The sequence below is a fragment of the Ptiloglossa arizonensis genome, chromosome 12, assembly GCF_051014685.1.
Source record: "Ptiloglossa arizonensis isolate GNS036 chromosome 12, iyPtiAriz1_principal, whole genome shotgun sequence".
NCBI classification, from domain to species: Eukaryota; Metazoa; Arthropoda; class Insecta; order Hymenoptera; family Colletidae; genus Ptiloglossa; species Ptiloglossa arizonensis.
The window spans coordinates 2664192-2685846 of NC_135059.1; the positions used below are offsets into that span (position 1 = coordinate 2664192).

Below are 21655 nucleotides of genomic sequence, written 5' to 3' on the forward strand. Positions count from 1 at the left end.
TTCCCTGTTCGAGTAAACTTGGGGAACGTAGTCGTTGGATAAGCAAGTAAACGCTATGCTCGGTGACTTAAATATTGAAGAGTAAAATAAATGGAGAAATATAAAATTTAAAACTAAATATTTTAAATATACGATAGTATGTAGCATCGCCGTTTTAAGTGATTTGAAATTTGTTTCCGTTTTATGTTAGATCATTTCGTTTCTCCTAAAACAAAAAGATCGTCACTTTTATCGCGTCATTATAATTTACATAAATAATTATTTTAATTATACGATACTTAAGACTTTATGAGTATATAATAATTGTATATCTCTCCAAGAAAGCCAACAAATGACTGATATTAAAAAATAAATCAAATTATTTTCTCGAAAATGTGTACTTTCATAATCAAAGGATCTACCTATTGGCCCTACGTTGTTTACGATCCACGGAACAATGAAACAATGAACAACGAAAGTTATACAAATTACCAACGAATCATGAATTCGGGGAATTTTATCCGATATCGGTACAATGGATTTTATAAATTGCTAAAGCTACATACAATCCGAATAAAGAAAAAATTAATTTTGCATTAAATCCACGTGCAATTATTGTGGCAAATTTAATTAAACGGCATTGAAAGGAATATTATTGTTCGCGTTCTGAAATTTCAATCATTTTCCGTACCAACGCGAAAACCTTAAATGTTATTCATTGAAAAAATCCACGGTGCTATAATTAGTATATTTTTTTTGTCCCTCAACGTTAACTGCAATACATATATTTGATTCGTCGATCAAGTTTATTTGTTTTTCTTCGAGCGAGTGCACGTGCGTGTAATTCAGTGTGATGAAAGCGCGTGTTCGAATTTCTCGGTACGGGTCAGGAAAATTCTGGAAATTCGTAAAACGCGTTCGAATTAAAAAAGCCTGGTAATTAGTTGACACGAACGTGTGTCGGTCATGATGAAACAATCGAGCTCTTTTCCCGTTTTTTGCGAGTGCTGTATAAGCGAGGTTCAAAATTCTTTTTGACAAAAGCGTGTGATAACGTATGTTGCCGAAAAGTTTTTACGCGACCGCATACAACCCGTACGACTGTCCGTCTCTCCATTTGACACGTTGAATTGCATCGGGTGAAATTAAATATTGATAGAGAAGGAACACGTATTGTGTGCACCGACGAACGAATTTATCTTTCTGTCGGATCACGCATTCGATTTTCATCAATATTGGACGTAATTGTACGCGGATAATGGATACGAATAATGAGTAATTTTTTCTTTGGTTGGTGGTAAATAAGTCCGAAGAAAAGTTTGCAACATCGAAGTGTCGTGTAACGACACTTGAATTTAAGAAGAAAAATTCGGTAAGTGTCTCCGAATGGATTTTGATGAAACTTTGCGAGTTTGTAGAGTGGCCAAAAATAAGGGATGCGTATTTGTTTTATCGTTGATAATTTGAGTCTAAGGGTTGAAACTACCCTTTAAAGTTTTAGTCTGCCAATGCAAATATTTATCCTCCTGTTTCGATTAATGATGTATCGTTAAATTAAATAGTATCTGGATCTGTTTGTTTTCTATTTTATTATTACACGGTTTATTTTCATTGGTTCCTGAACCGATACACATGGTGCATTCGGTCGTTGTTCTATGAAAAAATGTACAATAACGGTACATTTAAAAATGATCGTTTAAGTAATCTCATCGACAATATTTGTACATTTTTCGTATGATAAATCGTTACGTCCGTAGACTCTTTACAATAAAATTTAAAATTTGTATAGTTTTAATCGTTTCAACAAGAGAATATTACCAATCGAACGATGTTGATATTCCGATAAAAATGAACGTCTATCTTGTTCGGGCTATTTTTAATTATAAATTATCCGAATCATTTTCGAAATGTTTCAACAACGTGTAATTAAAAATCTTTCGACCCTTTCGTGTTCATCTTATTGCTTCCATCTCGTGTAATTATTTTCGAGGCGAGTAATTATTCATCCAGTCGTAGAATTATTTTAGGTACATATTCGTTAAAAATTGCAGCAATGTTATTTGTTCACTCGTTCCAATAATTTTTAATGAATATTTAGCAAAAATTATTGTACAAATTTTACATAAATATTCATAAAAAATTATTGGAACAATGTTGAACTCTAAGCACGGTTCCATTTCGGTCGGACGTCGATATCGATTCGAATCCGTGAGTATAATTTATTTTGACGCATCTCGGCTGGGAAAACTGCACACGTCAATATTTTAATCGAACGAAAAGGAAGAAAAACAATTGAACCGCATAATTGTAAGCTGCACGGATATACTCGTCAATTCGGAGGTTTGTTGCACCGAAATGGAACGGTGAACCGTCTCGTTGAACTATTTCGCTCACTATGCAGATGACTAATCGGAAATTGACGGAAGTTTAACCGGAATACTTCTGGTTCACTCCCGTCTCGCCGGTTATATGCTCTTTCAATTTTCAGATGTCATTTCTTTGACGTTTGCTATTAGTTCGGGCGTGAATTCGATCGCGAATGATAATACGTCGACGCCGAGTCGTGCATAAAATAGAAGAAAGTTACAGCGCTGTCTAGATACTCTGGTTTTTTGCTGAAAAGCTTCTAATTGCTCCTAATTTGTTTTTAATTGCCTACTTTACATTTCCCGGTAACGCTAATATTACACCCACAAGTGGGTGCTTGAATCTTTTTGCCGAAGCGATGGAAAGTCAATGCTTCCACCTTCTTGGCTTTTCGTTATTCAACACCAGGTAATATCAAGATCGTTATACGAGATTCAACACTCTGAATCCAGAGTAGCGGTATTATTATTGTGGAATTTAAATTAGCAACACGTACAAGGTACCGTGCGTAATTTAATCACCGAAAATACCTTACATGTTTTTAATAATAAAACAAACTATCAAAGGAAAATGTTATTTCTTCCGAAGAAGGAAATATTACGATAAGCGTACAATTTTTTTCCCAAATTATTTTTTCTTATTGTTAAAATCGAGCGAGATCGTGATTAAATATGGTGAGACACTTTGTACAACTAGCGCGACAATAATATTGATCATACTTGATCACAATATATACATAGTAATTTTATATTCGAGACAAAACCAATTGATCGCTCGCGGTCACTTTTGCCCACCAACTGACGTTTTTATTTGTCTCTGTTGTGAAACACTCTGTTTGAAACAATGTCCAAATGACAGAGTTTTTATAGCACGGCAGTCTGCCTAATTGATGGATAGAAAATGTGCAATTACAGGCCTATGTACACAGAGAGACAACGGTAGGAGGTAGCTCCGCCTCCGTGACCTTGAGCGGCCATTTAATCTCGTTCCGACTACAAGCGGAATATTTAAATACAGCCGGTCTTAATCGTGGAAACTGTTGACTATTTCAAGTAAATAACCAAAGTACACAGGGTGCACGATTGGAAAATTTTTTTATATTTATATTCGGTAAACGTCGGTAAATTGAACGCGATAGTTTAAACATTCGCGTCGCTATTCCGAATGCAACGAATACTTTTATTTTTGAATTTATGCCGGCGCATTCGAAGACTATGACCTGTTTCCAGGAAGATCCCGCGGCTCCCAATTTCACGAGTTTGCCTATCGTACGGTTGCATCTCTTAAACTTATTTAAGTTTCGCCATATTTTATCCGGGGTTGGACGATACTTCGAAGAATACGGGGACGAACCGCTTGAAATGAAATCGTACGGCTATACCTGCGCTATCATGCTCGTCTGCGTCGAATTTCGTATAATCTACCGGAGTGTCCTGGCTCCGTGGATTCTGAAAACAGTTTAGGGACTGATAAAAGAACGAACGCGGAATGGAATTCTTATTTTACAGATGTTTCAATTGTCGTTCATTTCTGCCTGGCTGTCGGTTGATTTCGAATACCGGGGAAGACGAAAAATTTCAAGTTCCACGTGAGATTGTATTTCGAAAAATGTCAACCGCGTGAGCTTCCTCTTGCGTTCTTTTGTTATTCGATTCTTTTTCAGTGTAGCATGATAAGAAATCTTGTTTTCGCGTATTGCTAATTTCGGATCAGATTTAGTCACATTTATTTTCTTCCTTTGCTTCTTCAATTTTTTACACAATAAATTGTTCTACTTCTTTTTCGTTTTACGTTAAAAGTAATAGTACACATTGTACAATGTTAAACGTCATTTTTGTTCAAATGGAACATCTTCCAATCGCACGATCTCATTCAAAAATCACGTTAAAAAAGGTCGTTTAATATTTCAAAATAGTGATCTGTTTAATGTTTTCTGATTTACACGACTCAATTAATTAGATTTAACTGTGATTTAACAAATTACTATTTTGAATATTGAATCGAGTTTTCAGTTTCAACGAAATCGTTTAATTTCGTTTCATGCGCGGTTACGATTTGTTTGTCAGACAGCCGTAACGTCAGAAGGTTCTCTCTTTTTTCTTTAATTATTAATCGCATACTATTTCCACAAATTGTGGTGCAAAGTTCTTTCTGCATTGTTTAGCGAAGAACTGCAGCGAGTTCTGGGAGAACGGAATTCAGATTCAGTAATGAAACTTTTAAAAAAGTTATTTCATTATTGGTTGCTCAAGAGCGTTCTTTATAACCCATTTCAGTACATAATACATTTTTTGTATAATTTTAATAACCGTCGTACCTAGAAAGTTTCATTTAGTATCAAACTCTTTCGAGATCTAAATAAAAAGTATCGATACGTAGCACCGTATACGATCGATTCTTCGAATCGATACTTTCCAATACTCATCGATACCAAAATCGGTATCTTCTCGATACTATTTAATATCATCAAAAATAAAACAATCCGCAAATATTGTATCAGTTTCACTGCTTCACTTATTATTCATCCGTAACGAATTTCGATATCTAAAATACCGTACTTATTAATTTTGAATGCACAAACGTAAATAAAACTGTCTCAAAACTGATTATAGTACCGTTCGAATTCTATTCAGTGAATATTTGAATGACCAAAGTGTCCAGTATCGAAATAAAAAAATCTGACAAGTAATCGCGACCGTGTATTCGTTGAATACTCCGGCATGTAATTGGCCGAGCACCATCGGTGTACAATCGTATGGTTCTCGTTGCCGGCACCGTAAGCTTTCAACGGTTGTCACGAAGCGCAGTAAAAAGATACGTTTTACGAAACCCCCGTACTTTTTATCTATCGCGAGAATGGTCGAAGACGCGATCCGGAAGCTGTTACAGTTTTCCAGAGCCTCCACCCTGCCCCCGGTGCTTCGCGTTAACTCGCAGGTACACGACGTTCAATCGAACTTCCGTTTTGTAGCGAGTGCTATTTTGGCTGATTTATCGCCGAGTTGCTTTCGTCGCTGGTGGCTCGATATCGGTTTTCGCCCCTTTCTTTTTTTCCTTTTCTTTCTTTTTTTTTTGTTTTTTATTCTGTTATCCCTCCCGACCATTCGAGCGAGGCTCTCGATCACCGGTAGCGTTTATCCCCGCTGTACAGCCTTCCTCAGCTCCGTTTCGTTCTCTTCTCTCACTTTCCATCTCTCTCTTCCACGTTTTCTATTCCTGGCCTTTCGTTTGCCCTCTGGAATGTCACATCGTGTGACGTACTCGTCGCTTTCTCGTTCGTTTGACCGCTCGGGTGACCGACCTTTCGGAAATTTGTCATTTCGAGAAATCTGTCCAACTTGAGCGACGAAGGACAGATGTGACATTTCAGAGAAGTTACCTGTGAATCGTTAACAATTCCGTAGAGTTGTTCCGTCCGTGGTATCAACGAATGATATTTTCGATCTCTTCTTTTCTCTTCTGTTACAGATTCCACGGTGCCCGTGGGCCTTTGTCTGCTGATCGAAAAGGGATTGTCGGTGGTGAGTAGTTGTTTCGGGTATGGTTTTCCACCGATGCGCGGGCGGGCAGTACAGAGGTGGTACGAAACTACGCGAAAGCAATATATTCCAGTGCTAATATACAAATAACGGGAGACGCGCGAGGATATTAAAAAACTTTCCCCCGTCAGCGTGGTAATGTCCGTGCAGTTTTTATTTTTTACCGCACGGACCTCCGGTGGAAACAAAGAAAGAAAAAAAGGAAACGAGGCGGGGGTGAAAAAAGGTAAATCAAGCGAACAATGTCGAAATCGGTCCAGCGGAGCGGACGTTAAGGAAAATGACACGAAAGTTGAGAAAATATTTTTCATCCTTCGTGGCGTTGCCACGTTCGTTCGTTGGTTCGTTCGTTTTTTTTTTCTTCAGCTTCTTGCGAGAGGCGCGCGAGCGCAGCTGAACTAAACTAATAATAATATCCTGGGCATATGGCGTCGCCGGTGAAAACTTTGCACGGCCGTGGGTAAAAATGGCGAACGAGGACAAGCGACGAGGACGGGAACGGGGTCGTGTTGTATTTTTCTCGTATCGGCGGCCGAGCACCGCTTCCGGTCCGGGAGCGACTTTTACACAACGTATCACCGAGTTGTCGATTCCGCGTCACCGGTCCACCGATCGACGCGAAACGTTAACGGGCCCGTCGTCGTCGTCGTCGTCGTCGTCGTTGGTCTTCCTTTATTTTTCCAGCAAACAGTCGACCGACCGCGAACGTTCTCGATCGAACGAACCGAGCAGCGAGCCGACGCGATAATTGTCGCGATAGAATTACCCGGATGAAATTCAATTTTTCATTCCTGCTATTGTAACGAACGTGGAAATTGTTACGTTGCTATCGAAGCGGAGTCGTAAAATCAACAGACGTGAACCGTCGAACGAAAGTTCAGAGACACTTGTACAGTTAACGCGTGGGAAATTTACCGAGATTCTGTAAAGGAAAATGATACAGGAGAAAGAGGAATTGTATACGCATCGTTTTATGCACGCAGGTTGTCACTAGGGTGGTGACGACAATTATGGTCTATGATTCCTTGTTTTTCCTCGTATTTAGTTGACCTTGACTCCCCTTCTCTTTTCATCGCTTTCCTCTCGAGCCGATCGAATCACGGGCCTCGCGGCGACACTGGAGAGCGTGCTATCGTGACGTCATCAACGTTTAGATTAGTTCGGGTTACTTCGGGTTACTTCGGGTTACTTCGGGTTTCCAGGTGGTAGGGGATCCTTAGCAGTCGACGTACGAAGCGCAACTGAGTATACTCGGTTCAAGGTGACGAGTCAGCAGATGTAAACAAATGCGTGTGTTTGATACGTAGGCGAGGTAAGACCAAATTCAGAGTTTGTTTTTTTCTATCATACGAATTTCACGCGACATTTTTTTTTCTTTACTGACTCGTTGGACTGAGTATGGTCTTCCGTATGAGACACCTTTTGTATTGTATTTCTCAATTTGTTGGTTGAAATTTTGTAGGTTTAGTTGAATCTGTAGTTAAATTTCTTATTCAATTTTATTGATTTAAATTTCAAGCCATTCGTACGTATTGGAATTTTGGGTTATGCGTGCAATTTAATAATAGCTCGGTATTTTCATTTTATTAATAAATCAAAATTTGTTAATATTCCGGAAGGTATATTTTGCGCTGCGTTCTTTACGAGATCGGCTTTCAAACTAACTGCGAATCGTAGTTTGTCATAGTAACGAACAAACTCTTATTTTCTTTAATAAACATAACTTATTCGTAGAATAGAATCTTCTAAAAGATTCTATGTATACACATGCATATACATATACATACACACGGCTACCAGAGACGATTTTTGTTGCATCATCTTTAAATAATATTGGAAATTCAACAGTACGTATAAAACACCCAAAAGCTACGTCCAAAGATTAATAATTGCATCGAAAGACTAAGAACTATATCCAAAGGTGTCATCCATTTCTGATCTAAATATCCAAGTGCCGATCAGATCGGTTGGAAAATCAATCTAACTCGAGGCAACGTCTTGCACCGAGTCAGATCGGTATAAATGATACATTCTGTGAAAACTCGTGGATCAAACAATGTTTATAAAGCGAAAGCTTGTTGATTCTCGCTCGAGTTAGCTTGTACATTATTAAGTTGACGCGCGACGGGTACGGACGAATGCTAGATTCCAACTCGGAGCGAGTACATGTCGATATCAATTAAACATCACCGCGGTCGTGGGATCTCCTTTAAACTATAGTACAGTTCACGGAACGAATTTCAATTTATTTAACCTATGAACAGTTAAAATGAAATGAAATTTATCTTCTGCGTACTATATAAATGATTACACTTAACGCTGGTAAAGGATTCAGAGATCCGTGAAAAGTTCACCGGTGAATTAATTGCGTTATACTAGCTTCTTCAGTAATTTGATGGGTTAATTAATATCGTAGATTTTGTAATTAATTCCAGCAGTGAATACGTATCGAAAATGTGCGATAAAAATTGCTCGTAATTGAAGAATCGACGTTTGGCACTTCTATAGACTTAAGTAAGATTTTTACTAGCAATTATGATAAATTTTACTAGTAAACTATTTTCATCGTTATTCTTCAATTCAGAGATACACCTTTGGTAGAAGTTACAAAATCGGAGGAGTGACATTCCGTTTGACCTCTCGTATCAAACTGGCCCAAACGTATCTCATGATTCCTGTCATTTTGCTTACACGAAACGAAAAAAAAAAACAAATATTAGCGTCACAATAACTATAACCCGAATTACGGTAAAAGAAATCTTAAAAATGAAAAAAATACAGGCCTTTGAAGTTCGACTATCGATTAACTCGTGTCTTCTTTGCCTTTACCGCGCTAGAAAAAAACAATAAAAACAAAAAACGATTCTTTCGAAAGATTCCCTCGAACCGGAGGAACAATCCGTATAAATTGATGCGTCGTACGAACGATGATAAGTCGAGACGATAAAGGTTTCACGGTCGAATCGATTGAATTGTTCGGGTACGTGGCCGCGGGTAACACCAGCGGTATTTTTCTCTTCGTCGAAAGAAGAGCGACGGTGTCATATACGATGGGACATTATGTGAACCGATAATGGCGAGTTTAACGTCGGATCCAGCGGTCTTCCCTTATCGTAGCGCCATAAAGATGGTCTAGCCGGCCGATGAAACGCGCAGCCAGGGTTTGATGATCGGCGTAGCGTGACGATTACGTTGCAAAGCCCGGTTCGCCTCTACGTCGACGCGAATTAGCGATGCTCTGGCTAATGTCTATATACGTTATATCGTATATTCCCCCACGGCGGCGGCGCAAATACACGGCTGCCGTGCGGTATCGTGTCAGCGTAAACATCCCTCGTGCTGGCTCCTGTTCCGCGGGGACCGCGGCGCGCGATCGATCACTGCTGCAGAGATCCACGTCCGCGTTCTCGGCGTCGTCGCGACTCGAGAACCGTTCATAGATTCTCGAGGTTTTATCAGAGGTTTGCCCCCAGCCACCACCGATCCTATTTCTCGAGAGAACGACCACCGACATAGGCGATCGAACGAAATCCGCGGGGATAACTCCGATGAACGCTTCTACGCGTGCGAGATTACCACGAGAAGAAGACGCAGTTGCGTTTGGATCTCCACTATAGTCGTAGACTGTAAGTCTAACCCTGATGCGTTACAGTCATTGTTCGCTGTTGGTCGAAGACGAGAAGGTTCGACGTTAGTCGTTTCAAGATCGAGCGAGACGTACAATTCGCGGTGTTACTGTAACCATACCAAAAACTGGTAACACTCCTTTTCGCACACGTTCCCATAACAACGCATGACACTCCGTACGAGATCGCTGATAACCGAAATTCATTTTGCATACGTTCCCGTAATAATTCACGAGACTCTTTCCGTTCCCATAATGTGCGTCATTACGTAACGCAGGACACTCAGGACAGGAAGAGATATAAAAAGCCGACACATAAGAGACAGATCAGTCTAGACCCGTGATTAGATCCGCACGAATCTGTGACCGACGGTACCGCAATTAAAGTGTAATACAGAAGACAATAATAAAGAGTTCGATCTCCCGTTGGAGATCAACATTTTTTCTATCAAATCCTTCATTATTACGTGACATTACCGTCCATCGACTAGATGAAGGCACAATTGCGTTTATATGCTCATTTTGATCACAGTCCGCTAGTACTCGTACCATCACAATATTGTTACTGTGACGAATTTCGCGATATCTAATTTCTACGAATGGTTTTGTCATCTCGGACCACCCGGAACAGTGCATCCCGATTCTCAAGCTCGAATTAGACGAAAATCCTCTTGATAAGAGTTAGCCCGAAAACCAACCGTGTGAAACTTTTCCGCTTGTACTATTCTTTAAGATAGCAATTGTATATAAACTCGTCAAATTCTCGAATAAAGCAGTCTATATTCTGAAGTCAACTAGTCACATTGTTACGCTGTCGGTTTCAAACCATTATTTCTCCCGTCCGAATTATTTTCAAGTAAAGTTCTTTGTTTGGATCAGGTGACTTGTCGGTTAACCAGTTTACTGTGGAAATAGTCGATGAACGTCCAGTATCGCATTTCTCTTTAATCTGAAAGTAGATCGGACGTTTTCAAGTCACCTGGTATCGTATTTCTCTTTGATTTGAAAGTACATCGGTCGCGAACGATCAAGTTTGGTACACACAGTGTTTGCAGATTTGAAGGAACGGTACTCGATGATACTTCCTACAGCTAAGATATCGCGTATACAGGCTTCTTCTACAAATAGAATTCTTTTTTTTCACAAATTCGTGTATTGTTAATGCAAGAAACGAAAAATTTGATAACGAGTTTAGATTATCCCGGTGTTAGCAGAGTTTCGGGAATAGCGAACAATTCCTCCATTTTGTAACATTTTCTCTTTTGGAACATTTTCCCTTTTGGAACATTTTCTCTTTTGGAACATTTTCCCTTTTGGAACATTTTCTCTTTTGGAACATTTTCCCTTTTGGAACATTTTTCCTTTTGGAACATTTTCCCTTTTGGAACATTTTCCCTTTTGGAACATTTTCTCTTTTGGAACATTTTCCCTTTTGGAACATTTTTCCTTTTGGAAAAATTTCCCTTTTGGAACATTTTTCCTTTTGGGACATTTTCCCTTTTGGAACATTTTTCCTTTTGGAACATTTTCCCTTTTGGAACATTTTCCCTCTTGAAACATTTTTCCTTTTGGAACATTTTCCCTCTTGAAACATTTTCCCTTTTGGAACATTTTCCCTTTTGGAACATTTTCCCTTTTGGAACATTTTCCCTCTTGAAACATTTTTCCTTTTGGAACATTTTCCCTCTTGAAACATTTTCCCTTTTGGAACATTTTCCCTTTTGGAACATTTTCCCTCTTGGAACATTTTCCCTTTCGGAACATTTTCCCTTTCGGAACATTTTCCCTCTTGGAACATTTTCCCTTTCGGAACATTTTCCCTTTCGGAACATTTTCCCTTTCGGAACATTTTCCCTCTTGGAACATTTTTCCTTTTGGAACATTTTCTCTTTTGGAACATTTTCCCTTTTGGAACATTTTCCCTTCTTGAAACATTTTCCCTTTTGGAACATTTTTCCTTTTGGAACATTTTCCCTTTTGGAACATTTTCCCTTTTGAAACATTTTTCCTTTTGGAATATTTTCCCTTTTGAAACATTTTCCTTTTTGGAACATTTTCCCTTTTGGAACATTTTCCCTCTTGGAACATTTTCCCTTTTGGAACATTGGAAACCGAAATAGAGAATTCCACTTACATCTTCCAGAGCAGTTTAAATTTCTCGTTTAATAATTTCCTAGGCAAAAATTTTTCAATCGTTCCACATTTTTATACACCTCGAAATTTACCATTTGAGAGCTCGTACATGGATGTGTCCCCACAGGCTCGTCCGATCGTTGTATTTATTTTTTTTTTTTTTAGAAAAAGACGATCGAAACTCGCGGTAGAAGCGTCGAATAAACCTCCGCGCGTGCAGGCTCCTTGTTCCAGAAAATTGACCGACTTTTATGGAAACGACCATAGTCGAATTTATGTTTTATACGGGCGCCGCGGTTTAATGAAATTTTGTCGCGTAAAATCGACGGGACGTATGCACAGAGCGCTCTCCCCGCAAACGATATATTTTAACGTGTAATTAGTATGTCGGGTGAAGTCACCGGTCGAAATTGCATTCTTCTGGCAGCTGATTTGCTGGCCGTTGCAAACAGCAAACGCGGCCTGCTGAACTTGATAATTACCATACACTGATTAATCGACGTTCGCTAATCGAGTAATAATTTGGCTAATGACGATCGCATAATAACAACGTTGTGTGAATAATCCGACGATACGAATAATCATCGGGTATGAATAATACATGGTAAATTAATCCTCAAAACTAACACGAGCCGAGGTGACTTTCGATCCGTCCTGTATCTTGCGTCGATAGACGACGATCCGTTCTCATCCCTGTTACTCTATCCGAAACACTGACGTGTGAAAGCGTACAGGGTAGTTCGCGCGAAAAAAAGAAGAACAAACGCACGATCGAAGCGTCGTCGTCGTCCTTGTCGTCGTCGTACTAATTAAAATGCAAATGCCCGGATTTTTATTAACGTCGAGAGAGAAAGAGAGAGTGACGAGGCGGTGAACGTGTCGTAAGTAATGTCACGGTTTTACGGTCGAGTATTAGCGCGGCTTTTACCTCGGCTGATTATCTCGATAGATCCATTTGTCTCGATTAACATGTCCTGTTAATTCTATCAGCCCGGAATTCCATTTCCTGTTAATTCCTTTCTGTCCTGTATTCGTTCGACGCGATCAAAGGCTCGCGGCGCGGTGAGTTATTATGGCTGGCTCGTTCCTCTTTGTGCGCGAAGACGAACCCGGGGCCTGCTTCGTGGCCCTCCGTACAAACGCCACGGACGGACGGACGAACGAACGAACGACACAACCATGAATGTTTCAGTTGTGCAATTTGCCGGACCTCGCTTGAAATTCATGGTATTCTTTTGTACCGTGTAATTGGGTCAAGCGCTTCGTAAATATTTGCTCCGGCGTGCCGGTTGCCGTCGGTTTAGTTGCGGGATGGACAAACGCGCCCTTTCGGTTACGTCACGTCGACGAAGGTTCGTCGATTATCGAGTCTCTGTCACCACGTTTGAAATTAAACGGTTCCAGCAGCATCACGAGATACGAGCCACGGTAACGTTCGTCGGGCTGTTCGCGAATTTTGTCCACTTGGTTGTTAGAAAGTTGTCTCATCCCCCGCTGCTTCCTGAAACTACCGGACACAACGGAGCCAGACGATGACTCGGGTTACTAACGAGTCAGCGAAGCGGAGAAGTAACACTTTTGTTTCGTTTTGTTTCATCGTTAGAAGACTCCTTTAGACCCTTTAGTACCGGACTGAACAAATTTTACACGAGTGAAAAATAACGAGTCGAGTTCTGGTTGTTTGGTAAGGTCCGAGGAGGAAAGTATACAAATTTTGTGTATTTTGAAAATGATTGTTACGGTGTTCAAGATTGCGTTTTAAGAAACGAGAGAGAGATGGATCGGATTATTGGTTGGAAATTGTACCGATGATTCGTTTAGTCGAAATTATTAAGAATAAGTCGAAAACTCGGTTATTTTTTATGAACTGTATTTACGAAATACCGTCATTGGGTTATGGTTTGTTGTTGAACACGTAGTATGAAACATAAATAGCGTATCTTCGTAGTACCGCAAATCGAGCTTTTTCAGTATCAGAGAATGAAAGTTCAGATGGTTTTTCACGACTTTATTTTCACCTCTAAGAATTTCCAAAGTTTCATCGACACTTGATAAATGTTCCCTGTCGAAGTCTCAGTAATAAAACTATTGTACCGGCCGTATTAAACATTTAAATCTCACTTGGAGTAAAGTCTGTTGTAAAATGTAACGAACTTTGTTACGTGACCAGTTCGTTAATTTTTCTAATTTTTTGCTTTCCTTCGTTCATTTAACCCTTTGCACTCGAAGCGTTTTTGCTACTTGAAACTGGCGCCTCGATGAAATCTTTTAAATTGGAAAAATTAATACGCAATGCAACATTTTTGTTCCAATACTCGACGTACATATGTTTACATCTTAAAAAAGTGTAATACCTAATTTCCAATTTCAAATTTCAAGTAACGAAATTTTCCCCAATTGGAACAAGTACACTGAATTGTGTGGTGACCTCGAGTTGACTCCTCTCGAGTTCAAAGGGTTAATTTATTCTTTTTACTTTTTCGAACGATACGTATTGTCGCATAAGTCCCATACCTATTCAATTTTCGAAAAGTTTGCGGTTTACTCGCACGGGTTAATATTCATTGAACTCAGAAACGCCCTGACTCGCCCCGTAGAATTAGGGGATCGTGAACGTGTCGAGAGAGTCAATTCGCTCGCGTATAATGGCGGCGGATTTACGACCGCGCGAAGTTTAAAAAAACCGTGGCTTTATCTCGCGAAATTTCAGTGAAACTGTCCATTTCGAGTCTCGTATTCGCGTGTACGTTGAACGCGTAATCAACGGCCCTTCTTCGTCCCTTTTCCCTGGTCAACGATCCGGCTACGAGTGAACGTTAGGCAAAGTAAATGTTAAGGCCATCGGTGGAAAATATAACGCGAAAGCGTGCCACGGAATATTTTCTATCAGATGGAAGTGTTTCATCGTGTTTGTTTACACGTCGTATCGCGGTGTTTATATCGCGGGATCGCATCGGCACACGCGATGCTTTATTAAACCCGCTGAACGATGTGTTTAAATAATGCCGGTAAAAATATCCGATAGTTGTCGCTCTTAGGAAAAACGAATGAAAATAAAAGCCTCGGTGATCATGTTCGTGATAAAAAAAAAAAAACATCATGGGGCAGACCACAGTGTCTGCAATTCTTTTTACATTTGTTTCTGAACAATTGCATTGTGTGTAGTAACGGTAAATCTTTGCAGCGAAAGAGGTGTCGTATTTCATAATTATTTAAGGATGTTTGAAAAAATATATTTCATTTTCTTCCATACTTGTATCAGCGAAACGTTATCATTTGGAACATCTTTGTACGTCTGTGATCAACTGATGCAATTATTGAGTTTCGATTTTGAAGAATGTTCAAGTTCTGTCGATGCTCGACTTTTAGATCAGGCAGTGAAATGTTTTTTTAAAAATACTCATTTATACGTTTAATTACACTTGTCTAATTCTTTGTTCGGAAAATGCTACTGTTTACAATTTCATTCGTCGAAACGAATCAATTCTTTTTCAATGCTCTTAATCTTAATATTTACTTTCTTTACATCCTTTCTTCATCATCACTAGAGAACAACTATCGAGTCAGAAACGAATCAATTAGTAAAATTTTCAACTGCAGGTGTCAACCGTTTCACAGTTTTCGCGGAAGGTTCGATACAATTAGGTATCCCAAATATGGAAAGTTTTTAATTTTCGAAGACAGTAAAGAAACAGATGGCGCAAGGTTATACAAATTCGGTGCAACTGTTTCGTAAGAACTGAAAGAGGCGTGCAAGTTTTTGCGACGAGTTTCTCCAAAATGATCAGCTATTTGTACGTTTACGTTAACGTTGTTCATTTGACGGTGGTGGTAAAATTTTGTACCGATAATTTATACAAATTCGGTGCAACTGTTCCGTAAGAACTGAAAGAGGCGTGCAAGTTTTTGCGACGAGTTTCTCTAAAATGATCAGCTATTTGTACGTTTACGTTAACGTTGTTCATTTGACGTTGGTGGTAAAATTTTGTACCGATAATTTATACAAATTCGGTGCAACTGTTCCGTAAGAACTGAAAGAGGCGTGCAAGTTTTTGCGACGAGTTTCTCCAAAATGATCAGCTATTTGTACGTTTACGTTAACGTTGTTCATTTGACGGTGGTGGTAAAATTTTGTACCGATAATTTATACAAATTCGGTGCAACTGTTCCGTAAGAACTGAAAGAGGCGTGCAAGTTTTTGCGACGAGTTTCTCCAAAATGATCAGCTATTTGTACGTTTACGTTAACGTTGTTCATTTGTCGGTGGTGGTAAAATTTTGTACCGAATCACCGGATGCACGATATCTCCGCGCGTCTGATTTTCCAAATGCCGTAATAACACGCGGTGATTCACGAGCGTCCGACGAGTGCATAATTTTTCCGATCGCAAATCCACGCTTTGTAATCGCATTACGAGTATTCGGTCGAGTGATTTCATTTTCTATTTTTCGTTTACACGAGGTCCGATTAACGCATATTGCGCGGGTAAAAATAGTATTTAATGAACGTCGTGACGTTCTTTTGGTCGTCTATCGTTTCGCATTTTACTTTCCAACTTAATGGACACACGTACGAAAATACAGAATAAATGGAAACACTGCGCTGATATTCCAAGAACAGACGAAACGTACCCTTAATTATCTAAAAGAAACGCCACTTTTTAGCAAGTCAAATGCGAAAGAAACCGCGTCGATAAGTCGTTAATGGCTTTATCGTCGATGCGACGTTACATTGCATAAAAATAGAAGCAATACTTGAAAGCTTACCGTGATTTATATCTAGAATCATTGGTGCTATTTAACGTAAATAAAGGAATATAATGCTGTCAGAGTAAGCGAATAGTATTGACAAAAAAGGAAATTGGACGAAGAAACCTAACTCAAAAATATACGAATGTTCGTATTAGTTTGATCGTTGGTTCTGCTTAAACAACGTAATATAATAGTATCGAAATAAGGGAATAGTATCAATAAAATTTTATATCTATACATATAATATACAATAAATTACATATATCGTATAAAAATATACGAATGTTCGTATTAGTTCGATCGTTGATTCTGCTTAAACTGTAAGCAACGTAATATAATAGTAACGAAATAAGGGAATAGTATCAATAAAATTAAATGTCTAAAAAAAAGGAAAATGAGTCCAAAAAACCCTAGCTACAACTATAAAAGAAGTTTCGTATTAATTCGATTGTCGGTCCTATGTAATTTTTACAAGAGTGAGTAAATACTATTAATAAAAGTACATATCGAGGAAACGAAAACACCCAAGTTAAAAATATACGAATGTTCGTATTAGTTCGATCGTTGGTTTTGCTTAAACAGTAAACAACGTAACATAATAGTATCGAAATAAGGGAATAGTATCAATAAAATTAAATGTCTAAAAAAAAGGAAAATGAGTCCAAAAAACCCTAGCTACAACTATAAAAGAAGTTTCATATTAATTCGATTCTCGGTCCTATGTAATTTTTACAAAAGTGAGTAAATACTATGAATAAAAGTACATATCGAGGAAACGAAAAATATGAAACGAAAAAACCCAAGTTAAAAATATACGAATGTTCGTATCAGTTCGATCGTTGGTTCTGCTTAAACTGTAAAGAACGTAGCATAACATTATCGAAATAAGGGAATAGTATCAATAAAATTAAATATCTAGAAAAAGGAAAATGGGTCCAAAAATCCCGAACTACAACTATAAAAAAGTTTCATATTAATTCGATTGTCGGTCCTATGTAATTTTTACAAAAGTGAGTAAATACTATTAATAAAAATACATATCGAGGAAACGAGAAATATGAAACGAAAAAACTCAAGTTAAAAATATACGAATGTTCGTATCAGTTCGATCGTTGGTTCTGCTTAAACTGTAAAGAACGTAGCATAATATTATCGAAATAAGGGAATAGTATCAATAAAATTAAATGTCTAAAAAAAAGGAAAATGAGTCCAAAAAACCCTAGCTACAACTATAAAAGAAGTTTCGTATTAATTCGATTGTCAGTGCTATGTAATTTTTACAAGAGTGAGTAATTACTATTAATAAAAATACATATCGAGGAAACGAGAAATATGAAACGAAAAAACCCAAGTTAAAAATATACGAAATTCCCTACTAGCCCTCGGAAGTTACGTTTCGATGCAACCGCGTCTCGAAACATCCGCATCTGGAAAATTCAAACGAATGTATCACTTAACCTAATATTTTCGTTGTTCGTTGAAACGAACAACGTACAAAAGTGGACCGGGTAGTCGGGGGTAGGTGTATGACGCGCGAATTCAATATGAAAATTAATACCAGCCGTCCCTATAACGATGCTACCGAACACGAACGTCCATTTAATTTTCCCGAGGTTCGCGTCCCCGTAGCTAGCGCCATATTTAAATAACTGGCTCTCGTGGCAAGAACGTTTCGTTTTGTATTGAATTTCGCAACGAACACAGTCGGATATACGGAGGCCCCGCATGGATAATAAACGACTTTCGGTAGTTCCACGGGCTGCGTTTTCAAGCTTCGTATTTTGAGAAGCTCCACGGTCCTACGGACAGCGCTGTCCGCTCATCTTCCACTCAAACTCGCTACACCCCCTCCTCGTGATCCTCGACGAGGGTACCAACGGTTTCCCGTTCCCTCTGTCCCGTGTTCGTGTTTCACGCGCTCTCTGCGAGCAACTTCCGCTCGTAACTTGTACCTCTCTATTTTGTGCCGCAGGATATCATAGCTCACGAGCCAGGAATGGTGTTCCACGTCGTAAACCTCATCGTGATGGTACTGATGCCGATGGTGGTCATCCACGTGAAGGATTCCGGATTCAGCCTGAGTAAGCGCCATTTTACGTATCATTTCATCCACGCGGTTCTCGTTACCGTGCTCGTCGATACCTACCAGCGCGTCTCGGCGACCTATTCGGGAATGAAATATAGCAATTGGCAAACAATGCTCGTGGTAATGTCTTTCGCGCCCGATCGCCGATACTTTGGAGGTGGATCGATTCCAGATCGATGTCGATGGACTTGTTTCACGGAGTTACTCGCCGTGTCGGTCGTTTCTCGATTATTTCCCGAGTTTTTACGGCACACCGGTTATAAACTGTTATTTAGCGACCGGGATCGACTTTTTGGCCCACGGTTTCGGTGTTGCGAGTGCTAGTTGTAGAAATAATATAGAGTGTACAAGGTGTTTCGAAGATACGTGTTCATACTTCAGGTGATAAATTTATGCACTGCGATGAGTGAAGAATGTCGAACGAACGTGCGTCCTGTACACGATCAACGAGCAGGATACAAGTTATAATTTTGTAGGAATTTATTTAGTGCCGGTGGTTACAAAATAAGGGTGAGTAAAGTTCTAGGGTACACGTGTATCGAATGAGGTAGTCGTAGGAACAAAACATTAACAAAGCAGACAATTAATAACTACACTGACTACGCTATTTTTATTTCACGCGACTTCGACAATTTTCCAACAATGACTGCCGCCTTAAACACTCTTCTCTCGCACTTTTATCCTCACACATATTCTTTCCCTTTCATTCTAATTCTTAATCTGTTTCAGTCCATGCGTCTAGTCACGTACGCCCCAAATTTTCCAATATGGCGCCATCTCAATCGCTCTTCTTTCACACTTCGCTCGTTTGTCTATTTGAAACACTTAAAATTCTCTCTGGACCACAATCCCATTAATTTTCACGCATTACCACAATATTTGCGACAAACTGTTGAATATTTTTACTTTTCATGTTACAGTTTAAACGAATGTCGAGAACATTCTTGAATGTGGAAAATTGGCGTTGGATTTGATTTAAGATAAAATAATTTGTATTGATAAACCATATAATTCTCAAATATTACAAAAAAAATGTACAATATTTGAAATTCTAGATCAAAACAAATAATATGTGTCGAAATGTTCCTACAACAGATATTTCAAATTTTAGAGTGTAGTGATTAAAAAAGTGGTAATTAACGCGTTAAATTCGTAGTGAAGATTGAAAGGACTGGTAGGTATTAACACTGTATTTGTAAGGAGATGTTGAAGACTAGACTGTGTAAAATTATATGTGTAATATTTGTTGCTCGAGTATGTGTTGAAGTCTGGTCTGTACTTTGCAAAAATGTTGATTTTTTCAAATTTTTGGTCGGTGGGTGTCTAATAGTGAAAATGGTAAAAATGGTGTAGGATTAAGGAATGTACGGGGGTACAATTATGTATAATTATTTATAACTTTATTTATATAGAAACATAATCGTCAAATTTGTACAAAGAAAATAATGCAAGAAATATAAAATTACACGAATAAGATGATGTACAACAATATAGTCTATACCGGGTGTTCGGCAACAGGTGTCCGAAAGTATCCAAAGTGATTCTACATGCTAAAGTAAGACTAAAGTCAAGAACGATGAAATTGCGTTCGAGACTTTGCGTTCGAGTTATTAATTACTGAAAATACGCGTAAAACGTGTCCGAAGCGAATGGTTTTACACTACTGTCGTCACGCGAATGCAAGTAGTCTAATTAATAACTCGGACGCAAAACCTGAAACGTACTTCCGTCATTTTTCATTTTTGTTTTATTTCGGCACGTAGAATCATCTCATATGGTTTCGGACACCTGTTGCCGAACACCATGTACATAAATACAAAAAAATGTAATACAACATATGTAATAATAAAAGGAACACGAAATAATTAAATTTATCGTATTACTGTACATCATATGGTTCGTGTTCTTTTGCCTTATCGTTAATTACGAAACGTAATTACATTTTTTTTTTGGTCTCCCATCGTTAATCGATAAACGAATATGTTAACGAAAATAACTCTATTGTAGCCGCGTGTACAATTGCGAAACTGGAATCATTCAATGGTGTCAAATTCGAGATGGAGAATCGAGCATATTTATGAAAATCAACAAACAAAATTATATTCGAACGAGTAATACATATCAACAGTCCTATTTGCAAACAGATATTTTGTATAATAAAAAACGATAACTTTGGCCCGTATAAATTCCGCGAATTGTCGGAATAAATTCCACATACATAAAATATTAAATTTCGTCACTTTGTCGAATGATTCATAAAAGATGATAGCAGTGAAAGATTTATACTAGCAATAGTCTAAAACTCTTCGCTTCGGACAATTCCATCGTTCTTAACATTCGCCTTATTTTAAGAATCACTTTGGATACTTAATTATGTAGTTATTTTAATTCGTTAGATAATCAATTGGAACCTTCTATTTAGTAACAGTATAAATGTGTCAACAAATTATCACTTCTTCGAAGAAATTCATATAAAGAGATTTTTGTTTGACATTGTACATAAGTAATATCTAATTGTTTCAAATATTTTCTGTAACACGTTTGCGTATCTATGAAAACAGGTACACATATTTTAACGATTCAAAGGGTTCTTCGAAGAAATTCACGGAAAGAGATTTTTGTTTAAATTGTACATAAGTAATATCTAATTGTTTGAAATATTTTCTATAAAACGTTTGCGTATCTATGAAAACAGGTACACATATTTTAACGATTCAAAGGGTTCTTCGAAGAAATTCACGGAAAGAGATTTTTGTTTAAATTGTACATAAGTAATATCTAATTGTTTGAAATATTTTCTATAAAACGTTTGCGTATCTATGAAAACAGATACACATATTTTAACGATTCAAAGGGTTTTTCGAAGAAATTCACGGAAAGAGATTTTTGTTTAAATTGTACATAAGTAATATCTAATTGTTTGAAATATTTTCTATAAAACGTTTGCGTATCTATGAAAACAGGTACACGTATTTTAACGATTCAAAGGGTGCTTCAACTTTTTGCTTCATCTTTTTCGTTTTGTCACGATATTCGAAATATTTAAATCTTTGTTTCAAGTACACGGAAAGACAGAGAACGTTTCGAGTTGAATCTGTCGACACTGATCAAATTCACCGTGTTTCTGTGAATTTTCAATGTCGTGTCTCGTCCCGTGTGAAATTGGCATTTACTG

At 38.3% G+C, this 21655-nt stretch overlaps 1 protein-coding gene across 3 annotated transcripts in view; it reads left to right on the forward strand.

The window, feature by feature from the left end:
- Mdy (diacylglycerol O-acyltransferase) overlaps positions 1–21655 on the forward strand; it is a 243134-nt gene that overhangs the window by 96393 nt on the left and 125086 nt on the right. For all 3 annotated transcript variants that reach the window (XR_012993772.1, XM_076324416.1, XM_076324417.1), the window contains exons 4-5: positions 5815–5867; positions 18367–18475. Coding sequence is in view for 2 of the 3 variants with exons in the window: in XM_076324416.1 (XP_076180531.1) it covers positions 5815–5867; positions 18367–18475 (162 nt within the window). In the remaining variant the exon portion in view is untranslated. The remainder of the gene's footprint in view (positions 1–5814; positions 5868–18366; positions 18476–21655) is intronic.